The sequence below is a fragment of the Ascaphus truei genome, chromosome 9 (genome assembly GCF_040206685.1).
Source record: "Ascaphus truei isolate aAscTru1 chromosome 9, aAscTru1.hap1, whole genome shotgun sequence".
In the NCBI taxonomy this organism is placed as follows: Eukaryota; Metazoa; Chordata; class Amphibia; order Anura; family Ascaphidae; genus Ascaphus; species Ascaphus truei.
Window position 1 is genome coordinate 32,406,966 of NC_134491.1, and position 13,630 is coordinate 32,420,595.

The window sequence follows — 13,630 nt, forward strand, 5'->3', positions numbered from 1 at the left end:
AGCCATGAACCTGCTTATCGTTGGTTTAACCTAATTCACACATCACTGACACCTGTACAATTTGGTTCTGTGTAGGACTGAATCTCTAATTTTGAGGCACATGGCACCCATAGTGATGTGCTCTGAGTCCAATCTCTTTACAATATTGGTTACAGGCGTGAAACCATCTCTGTGATGTCTCCGGCCCCAGTACTATCGTCGGACAGTGACAAAGAGGGTATCGATGATGGGAGTGACGAGGAAATGACCAGTAAGGAGTTTCCGTCTAAAACATTAATTTATGTAAATATTCTGTATGACACTAGTTATTACAGAATGAGACTGGTTATCATGTAATATAAATACTTTATAATTTTTTTTAAAGAGATAGTTAAGCAAAAGATCCAACCCAACAAAGTTCACTTTGGTCCCTTTAGAACCTCACTGGTCTCTTATTGTATACTGTCCCAATAATTACTTGTGTAAGTTTTATATTAACGTCTGCTTTCCTTGTGGCTAGGTTCTGGTAAGGCTACCAATGACCCCAAGTCTTTTGGACCAAGATCCTACTGGGAGACGAGGGTTAGTCTTGTGTTTTTGTTCCCTCCCCCCCCACCCCCTTTACATGTGGCATTTATTAACTGTGCTCTGCCTTGCTGGGATTCCAGAAGGATCATACTGACCTGGCCATAGTGGAGTGTTATTTCTATGACCTTCTCATACCCTGTTTTTATTTGTAAATATTATTGATATGATATAGGGGTTTTGCATGTGCAAACTCTTGTACGTCGTAATATCGCACAAAAGGAAGTAGTGGGAGGAAATCGAACCCCTCCCAAGTCTTCGTTTGTAAACATGGCGAGCTAACTAATGCTAGTATACGCTGGTCCTAAAGAGGGATTGTCCCTTTAATGTCTCCTGTATTTCAGTGTTTCTGTACATTACCTGCGTTTTCATGCAGCATCTTCTGCCCTGTGCAGCTTTACCATCTGACTTCTTTCCTTTTTCCAAGGGGAAAGAAACGTCCACTTCCCAACGCTCCGACCTCCTGGGAAAGCTGCCCAGGCAGCGCGTCCGCTGGTCTCAGCCAGCTGGTAACATCGAGATGACGGTCAAGTCCATGCTTGATCTTCGCCAACTGGAATCCTTCTCCCCGTGTGAGATCATTCCACAGACCAATGGGGAGCAGGGAGCAAAGCGGGTGGATTCAGACTTGCAGATCAGCAAGGTGAGAAATGGGCTACAGACCAAAGCTGAAGCCATGCCAGAAACTTACACTCCAGTGTCGGCCCTCATGAGAATGGATATGGCGTGCTGCAGAACTTTACGAAGTATCTCCGTGCAGCTTTCCAAAGCGGTCTCTGCTAAACGTCTTACATTTTTGTTTTCTATAGGCGATCCTTTTAATAGGCCTACTTTAAGATGGACAAGGATGGTTACTAGCGTAGACCCTGGCTCTTTAAACAGGCGCACTATTCCACGAAGGAAAGCATTGTGCCGGTCGGCCTGCTTACAGTGTGTTCTCGGGGCAATAAAGTACAAATCAGGAAGTGTCCTTAAGTAGCTCTGTAGCACTATGGGCAATATTTAAGTGCTTTTAAAAAGCTACCAAAAAAAATATATTGTGACTGTGGGATGGTGATTTTAGGTTTGCTAGTGAGGTCCCCATTTCAGTAGCATCACTCGTGCGATTGCTGCACTTTCTTCCCCAGGAATCGTTTGGTCTCATGGGCAACCTATCTCACCCCCGGGTTATCCGGCTAATGTCCTGTGAGGATGGGGTGTTCACCCAGGAACTGGAGACCCCAGAAGACAAGGAATGTGTCATCTACCCTGAGATCGGAGAGGATCAAACTCTAGACGCCTGCAGGTAACAGCTCAACTTCCATAAACATTTTACAGCACTCCATAGTTATGGGTGATGGGATTCCCTCTCTATCTCCCTTTTTGGGGGGTGAATGGGGCAGTGGTGTTCACGGTTCCTTTTTGAAACCTGCCTATGAAGTATTGCATGCCTCTGGCATGACGGGGGTTATTTGGGACAGTTGTTAGAATCTCTATAAAATAACTTCATGGGATCTCTTGAAAACCCAGTCCTGCTCTGAGGAGATGAGGTTAACTGGACAGCCTTAAGAGTCTCCTGTCCTTGGCTTTTGGAAGCCTTGGGTTGGTAGGCACCAGGTTTGTACATTGTCCTTCTGTTGATTTGCAGTGAGTTTGAGGTGAAAGGCCATCCCCACGGAGGTTACCATGACAACGTGTGTCACGAGAAGCACAGCCCTGACAGCGCCTGTTCTGTAGATTACAGCAGCAGCCGGCTGTCCAGCCCGGAGCACCCCAATGAAGGTCAGAGTCTACCTTGCATATTCACTGCTTGTAACCCCAAGTTTAGCATACCCTAAACCTTTCTCTGTCTCTCGTTCCTGAATCCACAATCTTGTCAAACAATAGATTTTGTCTTCTGATTATGTGACCTACAGAAGTTGCTGCACGTAGGAGGTACAGTGAGGCGTGCGAACCCCAATAACACCACACTCTACCTCCTTACTACGTAGTTACCCCATAGACCTTTTAGTGGGGTCTTCCTCTAACACACACTAGTGGTTGTCATGGACTTCACTGAGATGACGCTCTCTTAAAGATCAGAATAACCATCCTCTATTAGTTCATGGATTTCAGATATTTATAACCTTTTTATTAACTTTAGGAAGATACAAAGCAAATGTATTTAAAATGTAACCTCACATCCTGAATAACGTACCAACCCGTTAAACAAAATTCTAAAAGATATATTCTAAAGCGTTCTGTACAAGGGAAATATAATACAAATCTGTTCTTATTTTAGGGCATATGCATGTTCTGATTTGTTCATGTAAAACGTAGGACCATATATCCTATGCAGTCTTCTGCCATAACACCCCGTACAGCCCATATAAGTCAATGGGCTGTAATGTGTCTTCCAGCGGCGGATGGCGTATTGTGGGGAAAGACAGCTTAGTACATATGACCTTGAATATTCAAATAATCCGAACATTATAACCTTAACTCGGTTGGTGACAAAGGGACTTGTTGGCGGTTCCAGCTCTAAAATGATTTTAACGGGTTGTCTTGTCTCATTTTGTGACTGTACTTGGAACACAGAGGACTCGGAAAGCACAGAGCCCCTGAGTGTAGATGGGAACTCCTCGGATCTGGAGGAGCAGGCAGAGGTTGATGAGGAGACGCAGAACCTTGTGCTGGACGGAGAGGTCCCACAGACACCAGATCAGGAGAAGTTCCTCAAGCAGCACTTCGGGACTCTTTCTGCCAGCAACGGGCCAGGTTCATAACATGATTCATATAACTGTTTTATATAGAACTCGTCTGTGTACAAGAAGAACACTACAAGCAATGTCAATCCTTCCCCCAAAGAGATTAGTTTTTTGCCTGGTATTGGCGTTAAATGAACATATTCTGTCTTTACCAGATCACGCAGAATCTATGCTGGTTTTGAGCTTCAGTTGCTATTACAGATATTCACCTACCATGTATCCACCCCCACGACCATTTACCAACATTGGCCAATCTAGTCTTTCAAGTGGAGTGGGACTCTCATTTTTGTATGATCTGGGTTTGAATAGACTGGGGTTTCATTTTGGAAAGTGGGCTCACTGAACTAAGGCATTACATTTGTGGAGTTCTTGTTGGTGGTTTTCAACTTTTTTGTTTTTTTTGTTTAAGGAATCCTGTAATAATATTCTTAGTCTGCGGGACCTTAACCCTCTCTAATAGCGCGTCTGACATCAGATGCCTTGTAAGGAACCCCAACCCTCTCTAATAGCGCGTCTGAAATCAGATGCATCATAAGGAACCCAAACACCCTCTCCAATAGTGCGTCTGATATTAGGAGCATCACTAAAGGGTTCCCTGCAATTGTCAGGTCATTTGTAAATTGTACCACATACAGAATAATTTATAATGCTCCTGATCTCAGACGGGCTATTAGAGAGGGTTGGGGTTCCTTACAATGCATCTGATGCATTGCATTCACTGTTTTTACAACCTGGGATTGCAATCACTCTTCCATCTGATAAACCACAAGAACACAGGATGCAGTGATGGTAGCACTGTTATACCAGCGTAATGTAGAAGACCTCTGATAATGTAACATCAATTTGCTCTCTGAATGCAAGTCGGTGTTGAGTCAAAGAAGAATCTCATGTTTGAAACCTGAGCCATGTGATTTTTGTACTTGTACAGTATAGTGAAAAAATAGTTACAAAACATCCCATAATCAGTCTGGTTATGAAGTAGATGTTGGAGAAGTTATTTGACTCTGAATGTTGCTTATGGGGCTTCAGTTAGACATCATTCTATCCAAAGTGATACTGCACTCCACAGTTATAGGCGGTTCTGCTCTAAAGTGCGTTGGTGCTGATCAGGCACAAACTCCATTCAAGTCAGTGGGAGATGATCCTGTGTGTTGATGCCTGATCGGCACTTTAGAGCAGAACCCCCATAGTCTGTAACAAACATGCCTCTTGATATACACTTTTTCTCTGCATCCACAGAGGGACCAGTCCCGACCTCAGAAAGGAGCGAGTGTGCCAGTATCTCGTCCCGTTTCCTAGCGATGGCCCAGACACCAGCTCTCAGGTCTTTACCTCTCTGCGTTGGCAGAAATGTTTATTTGTGTCTTTAAGGATCGTTCTATATTGTGCAGGGTAGCGGGAAAGGTGTTGGAGCAGGGAGAGTTGGGTGCAGCATTTGGTAAAATGCAAATGGAGTAACCCATGCAGCAGGAATTTCCCTGGCTGTTACCAGTACCTTGATCTTATTAATGACCGTGCAGTAATAGAACTTAAAGCAGCAATCTGAACAGTGTACCCTGGAGCTGAATGGCAGAGGTCCTAACTCCGGGGACCCCCTGGCTTCTCATTTGAACTTGTTTTTTTTTTTTTTAATGTAACGGACAAACTACATTCGCATATAGCCAAGGTGTTTTTGCCACCATCAATTCCTCCAAGCAAAATTGAACCCACAATCATTAAAGTTTCTTTTACAGTTACATTGGTTTTTAATGATCACAGTAGCAGCTAAACATTCACATTGTGAATCACAATCTAATACATTGAAATAGCTTGCATCTACCCTTAATGCTGATCTTTTAAATGGGGCCCTGTGTTCATGGTCTGCAGCAGTGTTTAGCCTTCCTCAAGATCCATTAATATAGTGTTCGATCCGAGCAATTGACCTTGATACCTCTATTGACCTTGATACCTCTATTGACCTTGATGCCTCTATTGACCTTGGCGCCTCTATTGACCTTGGCGCCTCTATTGACCTTGGCGCCTCTATTGACCTTGGCGCCTCTATTGACCTTGGCGCCTCTATTGACCTTGGCGCCTCTATTGACCTTGGCGCCTCTATTGACCTTGGCGCCTCTATTGACCTTGGCGCCTCTATTGACCTTGGCGCCTCTATTGACCTTGGCGCCTCTATTGACCTTGGCGCCTCTATTGACCTTGGCGCCTCTATTGACCTTGGCGCCTCTATTGCGCCTCTATTGACCTTGGCGCCTCTATTGACCTTGGTGCCTCTATTGACCTTGGTGCCTCTATTGACCTTGGTGCCTCTATTGACCTTGGTGCCTCTATTGACCTTGGTGCCTCTATTGACCTTGGTGCCTCTATTGACCTTGGTGCCTCTATTGACCTTGGTGCCTCTATTGACCTTGGTGCCTCTATTGACCTTGGTGCCTCTATTGACCTTGGTACCTCTATTGACCTTGGTACCTCTATTGACCTTGGTACCTCTAACATTTCCTACAAGTCATGACGCAAAGAAATAAAGTAATAGCGATGCGAGCGTGGGATCTTTTAACCAAAGTGTTGCCGGCCTTGTTGCATATGCACTGTTTGTGGTATAGGTCTGCATTGTTTTGATTTCCTTTTTCTCCACAGGGAACAACCTGTCCCCTTTCCTAGTCTGTTTGATCAAAGGATTGGCCCAGAGTTCTTTCCTCAGACCCCACTGGTGGATTCCACACAAGTCAACGGACATGACCCACAAAGTCCAGGTGCGATGGATCTTCTACAGGAAGGCACCAGCCTTCAAAGACCTGCCTACTCTCAACGGAAGAGGAAACAGGCCCCAGAAAGTATTAGGGCCGTTGGCAATAACATGGGAAAAGCAGGGCCATTTTCTCCCACAAGCCCCACTATAGTTTCAAACATAAGGAAGACCCAGTCTGTCCATGACCTTGTACGCGAAGGTAAGATGGAGGTTGGCTGAAGTCCTAGTGTACCAGGGAGAGCACTGAATGTACTTGTTATGGCATAGATGCCAGCTCTTTGTCTTGCTACAATCTCCCCACATAACTACATAACTCTGCTGCATGTGGATCAACAAACGCCAAAGGAAAAAGTTACAGCTGTAGCAGAGGTTATTTTCATGAATGTGAGAACTCACAAAATAATATATGGTAACTAACACGCATTATCTCCTTAACCATTGTTTTCAATAGCACTAATGTTAAATAATGCACTGGCGTCCATGCAAAGCACTACGTTAACGGATGCAGTAACATCTGCTACATCTGTATTCACGGAGGATAACACAGAATAGTGACTGACACAAGAAACAGGTGGTGTGAAATAACCCCTTCAGTGCCTGATTTTATTTACCGAATTCCTGTTTTTTAGGTTACCATCTGTCTCGTGTCATTCTGAAATCCCCTTTTTTCCAGGTTTCCCGACAACCGCCGTTTATTTATGGGAGAAAGTAGAAATCAAAATATTGTAAAATAGAGGTGTAGGAGCATTAGACTTCATTTGAAATATGTGGATCATGGAATCTGAACCATTAAGAGCTTAGTCTTTTTTTGCTTGTACAGATGATAAAACTGCCACTGGATTTGCTGTCAAGTTGCGTCCACAGACTCAGACACCAGCTGAAAAGGAGCAGAAGGCCAGTCACCGCCGTACATTGCCTGCCACCCTGGTGAAAGTGGAAAGTGTTCAGTCTGGGACACTCCAGGCAAAGGAAGTCAAATCTACAAAAGGCCGATCCTACATGAACCCAACTACCAGCTCCATTGCCAAGATATCCCGGAGTGTATCTATGGGGGAAAATTTGAATCTTGGAGATACCCCGGAGGCTTCAACCAGCTTTGATGAGAAGAGCAGCTTCCTTGAACAGGAGATAGGACCTTTTCTTAGTCTTGTGGAATTCGAGAACAAGCCACAAGTAAAGGACAACATCATTCTGAAACCCACTCTGCAGCTGGTCACAAACTGTTCCACGCCCAAGACATTTCAAACCAAGAATCGGGCACATCTGACTCTTGACATTGCAAAACCACTGCCTGACCGACCCCTGCTCACCCTTGGTAGAAGCAGAGGCTCACTCGAAGTGGAGTCACCGAAATCTCCAGCAGCAAACGGCAAAGCAAAACCTTCATTTCCTGACCTAGCTTGTAAGGGTGATAGCCAAACTTCTTTTGGGTTAGGGAAACATAGTCCATCAGAGGACACTGGGTATAGAAGAGGCTGTCAAGAAGAGCATGCCACAATCGTCCCCAAATTGAATGAGTTTCAAGAAAGTACGGGCTCAAATTCAGAAAGCATGAAACCTATTCCTAGAGGGAGAGCCTCTACTATTGGCCACACTCCAGACTACCGTTCAGGGCTTTGCCCGGTTGAACCCATCAGACCACGGTCTCCCTCGCTCAGTGCAGCACCAGCATTGGACACAGGTGGGCACAGAGGTCAACCCTTGTTGGTCTCTCCATTTCTCTCTCCTATCTGTTTGAGTCACCTCCCAATTCCATCTCATCTCTCTCCGACCAGCCTCTGGCCTGTCTCGTCTTGTCCACGCCTGTCTCGTTCCATAAGCCACCCCCAGAATGGTGAGGCACTTGTTACTTGTCTTCTTCACTTCTTCTTTTCTTCTTCCTTTTTATGGCATGCTCTCGTCAACCCCCCCACAAAGCTTTTGCAAGTTTACACAGTGGATTGACCTCTTTTTTTGTTACTCAGGGGGTAGCAAGGCATTGCAAAGCTACCTGCAAGTAGAGATACTGGGTGATCTCACTTATCCTTGTGTAGCTCCTGTGCGTCTGCATGTATAGTATGGGGCATTGATGAACCCAGATTTTACATTTGATTTATAGTTGTTTGTTTCTGACTTTTTTTTAGTTTGATTGTGTATCTTAATATTTGTATCAATGGGAAACCAAAAGGATCTTCCTTGTAAAGCTTATTTGAACTTCAGGTACCCTTTGCTAAAATAAGTGTGCAGCATTTCCATTGCTTAACATGGTGCTGTCCCAGCCTGTGAAGTATTTTGTTGCAGCTTTAACTGAAGTTATTACTCCGGGTGGCCCTGATTTTGTCAGAACACTACATTTATGGTATATACTGAGGGCAGACATCACTCAAAGAAAAATCGAGGTATGGTAGGTGCACACGGGAACCGAGAGGGACCCCATTTCCTCTCTCCAAATATAACAGGGGGGTTCCAAGCACTCAAATGGAAAGAAAAGGGAATAAGCCAAATTAATTTAATATGTTAATAGGAAAGAAAGTCACAAAAGACACGGTGGTAATGTAAAGCAAAAAATGAACCAAAGAGCTAATAAGTAGCCCACAGTGTAATACATTTTAGGGGAACTGCACAGCCACAAGAATTGTTCTATAACAGCAAATATAATGAAGGCTGTGCTGCTGTTCATATGTTCTCTGCAAGGTTACCTTTTGGTTTCTTGAACTCTTGGTAATGGGTAATTTACTTTGCATGAGCCAATGATTTTTGTTTTGCCACATTTTTAAATGTATTAAATAAATAATGGTTATTGCATGTGAGATTACTGTTGATAAATTGTATATCGTATCAAATCTGGTGGCTAAATTGTAAGTGCTACCAGAGCAATATTTTACATGCAGAACATACAGCAGATAAGTAGAACTGCCACAATAAATTTACGGGCGCCATAGTTCTTCAAATGTTGAAAACCACCAATCGACAGTATGGGAATCGCATCTCCCCTTGGGGAATCTCCTGTCTCTAAAGTGTATTAAAAACCATGTGTAATTGGTCTTGTATGTTAAATCAACTGTGGTCTCTTGTATTTCAGGATCAGCCGTCAGTTTTGAGCAGTGTGAGCTGATTGCGTCGGATTTACAGGACAGCCTGCGCAGGGCTCTGAGTCTGTACAGAACGGTGAGTAGTGGATCTGCTTCCTGAACATTCGAGTACATTTCATGCTAATTATAACAGAACACAGGCTATTAATTAACCGTGCAGGTTTTTTATTCAGCGGTGGCTCTGAATTGCTTGACAACTCGCCCATATGAAAGAAGCATCTTATTTAGAGATGGGCGATTATTTTAATTGAAACTGGAATTGGTCAACGGATTTTACACTGTGGAACATATGGAGAGTCCGGGAAATGGATTTTGCCAGTTCCGCCTACTCCTATTTATACATCCCATCCAAATGGTGAGGGAGGAAGGGGAACATGGGGACACTTAACTGGGGAAAGAGCAGACCCAGTAACCCAGAAGTATAATAAATGGGTATAGAGTTAATTAGTCTTCATTCGGGAGAAGATCATTCAAATGAACGGGACGACCGTTCTTGTCTGGCACCAGATACTGGTTTCTAAATGTGGGGGGCGCAAGCTATGGTCAAATGTACTCAAAAAAATATAACCATTTTTTTGTTTGCTGTATCATTTTCCCTCTCCTTCAGGTGACCACACATGAACCAGCAACAAACGAGGAACGCTACAAGATAGCCGGCCTCCTGGCGGAAACATTCGGCATGGTGAAGAGGGAACTGGATACCTTGAAAGACGGAGAGGGCGAGCCAGGTACGGAGGAGTCACGGCGGGAAGAGAATGGCGGCGAAATGGCGGGGCTTCCAGTAGCTGGCAGCTCGCCGATGGGATCCGGAACCCGGCATCTGGGAGAGGACAAAACCCTCGCTCTGCTACAACAATACTCCGAACTCTTGCTGCAGGCGGTGGAGAGAAGGATGGACAAAAAACTTTAATCCGGTTACGTGAATCCTTTAATGCACATCGGAGAATGGGGAACTCTTTTTGCTCCATCAGCGTTCAAGAAAGGAGACCTCCCTAAGGAGTCCTGCGAGGCAAAAACTGTTTTTATTAGACTCTTAATTAAAACGCTAAAATAAACCTACTTTGGTGTCTTCTACACTAGCAGCCAGGGTTAAGGTTGAAATGGTTCTGTTACAGCAATTCCTTTAAACCAGCAGTACTTGGCCTTTTCACAAATGGGTCCCTTCTTGGGCAGAGCCATCTTGGCCGTTCTGTTTCTGCTTCCAGTTACTCGCAGGTATACAGAACGCTTTTTGTGGTGAACCCATTAACAACGCCTGGGCCTTTTATTAAGTGTTTCTTTTTTACATTTTTAAATTATTGATTAGCTTTAAGTGTTTCCGTTCTTCAGCTCGCCGTTTCGCTCCGAGAGAGACAATCCATCCAATATGTCGCAGCCATTTCGTTGAGGTTGGCGGGGGGTGACTGTTTTTGAGGATCGGTTTACATTTTAGCATTGTATTATGACTGCTTTCTTATGTCCGTTCATCGTTGGAATGGGCCAGCCTAACTTTTCGTTAAGCCTTTCACAATCTAAGGAGCTGTGATACGTTTATTCAGCTCTGGCACCTATCACAAAAATATACACAATGGTTGGCATAGCCAGAAATGCTCCGCAAACACTGTGACAATGCTTGGATACAATTACATCAAGGGTTCTCAACTCCAGTCCTCAAGACCGCCCAACAGGCCAGGTCTTCAGGATATCCCTGCTTCAGCACAAGTGGCTGTCGAAGACTGAGCCACTGATTGAGCCATTTGTGCTGAAGCAAGGATATCCTTAAATCTGCAAGAAGACAGTCATTTTGCTAATAACCATCACATTATGCTGAGCGTTTGCAGGTGTTCACTTTCGATTGACCTCTGTTTGTTTGCTGTGTTTTTGTTTGCATGTACAGTAGTATTTATTTGTTACAGACAGTCTGACTTCGGGGAGGTGATAAGGGTTTTCTATACAAGTCTTCAGCACTTTCTTATATGTTCCAGCAAATCCCTCTGGGATTAACAGAATTGTCTTTCAACTTGTGCACGTTTTGAGTTGATGGCAATCTCGGACCCCTCAAAAATCCCCACCACATCTGCTTGACGCACGACTAGACCTTTTTTTTTTCTCCCCATCTTTCCTTGCCCCATGAAACTACCCGACACTGGGCTTTGGTTCTTGCTATTACAAGGTTATTGGTCATATGTAAACAGCCCTTACAATAACTACCCCAGGGCAGATGAGACATAAACACTCGCATTTGGATCAGTTCCAGCAGTTTTGCTCCAGAACTACATTAGTTATTTTGCATTATAATGCCACGCGTTGAATATTCTTTTATAAAAGCCATACGCGTTAAAACTTTTAGCGACCTTTTTGTGTGCAGTTTTATCTAACGCCATATGGCTTTCTTTTTACGCCCAATAAATGTATTTGCTGTAAGCAGTCACGGAGCAGCATCCGCCCCCATAAACCTTGCAGCAGACTCGCTCACTCCTCACGCTTTGCTGGTATCTGCAGAATGCAGGGTGGCTTTCCTTAGGAAGATTTGGCATTGGGGAATTGATTCCTTTTTAGAATGTATTTCCTTGTGTTTTATTTTTGAAGAATGTATGTGTACGTGTAATGGAGAAGCAGCAAGATAGGACCTTTTTTTTTTTTATTTGCCATTGCATGATGTGAACAGTTTGACATCTATGCAGCAGGGACATGGCATTAAATTTTGTTTTTATTTTTCTTGTAGGAAAATAGCGTTTAGAAAAATTATGAGGCTGGGCCTCTTAAGTATGACGCAGATTAGGGGGCTCAAATCCAGTCCTCAAGCCCCCCCAAATAGGTCGGCTTTTCAGGATATCCCAGCTTCAGCACAGGTGCCTCCGTCAGACAGCCTCTGATTGAGCCACTTGTGCTGAAGCAGGGATTGATTGAGCCGCCTGTGGTGATTGCAGGGATATCCTGTAAAACCTGACCTGTTAGGGGGGGCTTGAGGACTGATGTTTAGCACCCCTGGTGTAGGTGAACCGGGATTTGTCGTTTTGAATGCATTTTGGTAGGTTTCTAGATTATAGGGATGGTAAGGTTTAAGTGACTGTGTATATGTTTGCCAAGCTCTGTAAAGGAGGATTGTGTGAGACTGTAGCGGGTCTGAGTGTTTGCAAGCAATGCCGGGTTAAATGCTAGAATTCCTTGTTGAGCAGTTCTTGTTTTCAACCATATCAAATGATTTACAAATAATGGAATCAGAAATGTATGGGGGCGTGGTAATCCGTGCATAGAATAGGCGCTATTCTCGTGTGTTCCAAGGAAGGATTTGGGGATCTGGTTAATTAAACAGCCGTAGCGGCTTACTGCGCACAAATGCCAATAACTAATATGGTTCAACATCATCTCTGCTCGGGCTGTAGAATCGGGAATGCTGGTCTTATCGGCTTTGTCCTGTCCAGCTTTCCTCGCCCTTCATACAGTTCCTGAATCTCCTGATGTTGCTCCCAGCTGGTATTCACATTTAGTAATCTAACTGAAGTGGCACATTTTGCAGCTGTTTTACTTGAGATCAATGTTCCAAAGTCTCTTTTAGAAAATAAAATGTAAAGAAAAACCCCCATTTGAAAAAAACAGGTTGTATGTAACTACCCGCCACTTTATTTTCTCGTTGATTTCAGAAAGCCGTTTCCAATTCCTCGGAAGTTTCTGGGTAACTGAGCCATTTTCCTTGTAAATAGCACTGCGTTCCGAAGCGCCATGTGAGTGTCTAGTTAATGAATGAAGCCGATGTATGTGACATTTGTGGAAGTGCTGCTGTTTAAACTGACCCCCTCTTTAAAACGGGTTTAAAAAAAAAAAAAAAAGCAACAGAATAGGACTTGGGGCTCATTGGCTGCTAAAGGCTGGCTTTCACTGTCCTAAGTAGTGCAAGAAGAACGCGAGAAGGGCCGATCGGTTGGGCAGGTTGGTATAAACGCTTAGTTTTTGAGCATGGAGATGATTAATGCATGATGACCTCACCTAGGGAATGATTTAACATGAGCAAGCTGCATGCCCTAACTCACAATGGACACTAAAGCCTTCAGTCACACATCACCTTCAACAGTGTTCCACAGGTCTCCCCGGCAGTTAAGGTTTAAGGGTCACAAGGCCTCTGGGAGCTTCCCACTGATGCACACAACTTATAAAAGTACTTTTTTTTAATTCTTCATCTTTTAGGAAAGGGGAGGGAAAAAGGATGACATTTTTAAAATGCTTTTTTTTTTTTTTTAATCATTGGAGCAATTGTTTTTATGTTTGTTTTTTGCACTGTGATCTGCTTCCTCCTCTGGTCCCAAGGAGAAGAGGCAGTTGTTTTTTTTAAAAACTCTTATTTCTTTGTACTCCATGTCTTAATTTCAATAAAAGTGTGAAACTTTTGTGGTATGGAGTCCTTGTACAAAGCGTGGAAATAGATTTTTGAGCGTGCGTGTAACCTTTCACACCTTAATTGTGGTAACGTTCATGTAGTTTTCGCTTTCTCAATGTGATGGTTTTATTAGTGATTATAAAACAATATTTTGAGACCTATTAAGGATAGC

The 13,630-nt window shown here is 43.8% G+C and overlaps 1 protein-coding gene across 5 annotated transcripts in view; it reads left to right on the top strand.

The window, feature by feature from the left end:
- The window catches only part of MAPKBP1 (mitogen-activated protein kinase binding protein 1), a 99,441-nt gene extending 85,973 nt beyond the window's left edge, over positions 1-13,468 (top strand). For 4 of the 5 annotated variants that reach the window (XM_075614313.1, XM_075614314.1, XM_075614312.1 and 1 more), the window contains 11 exons: positions 156-250; positions 500-561; positions 992-1,207; positions 1,692-1,849; positions 2,192-2,325; positions 3,121-3,300; positions 4,530-4,614; positions 5,922-6,232; positions 6,854-7,714; positions 9,095-9,180; positions 9,712-13,468. In XM_075614313.1, the coding sequence (XP_075470428.1) occupies positions 156-250; positions 500-561; positions 992-1,207; positions 1,692-1,849; positions 2,192-2,325; positions 3,121-3,300; positions 4,530-4,614; positions 5,922-6,232; positions 6,854-7,714; positions 9,095-9,180; positions 9,712-10,014 (2,491 nt within the window). In that variant the 3' untranslated portion in view covers positions 10,015-13,468. The remainder of the gene's footprint in view (positions 1-155; positions 251-499; positions 562-991; positions 1,208-1,691; positions 1,850-2,191; positions 2,326-3,120; positions 3,301-4,529; positions 4,615-5,921; positions 6,233-6,853; positions 7,715-9,094; positions 9,181-9,711) is intronic. The other variant, XM_075614316.1, reaches the window with a different exon arrangement.
- The last annotated feature ends 162 nt before the right edge of the window (positions 13,469-13,630 follow it).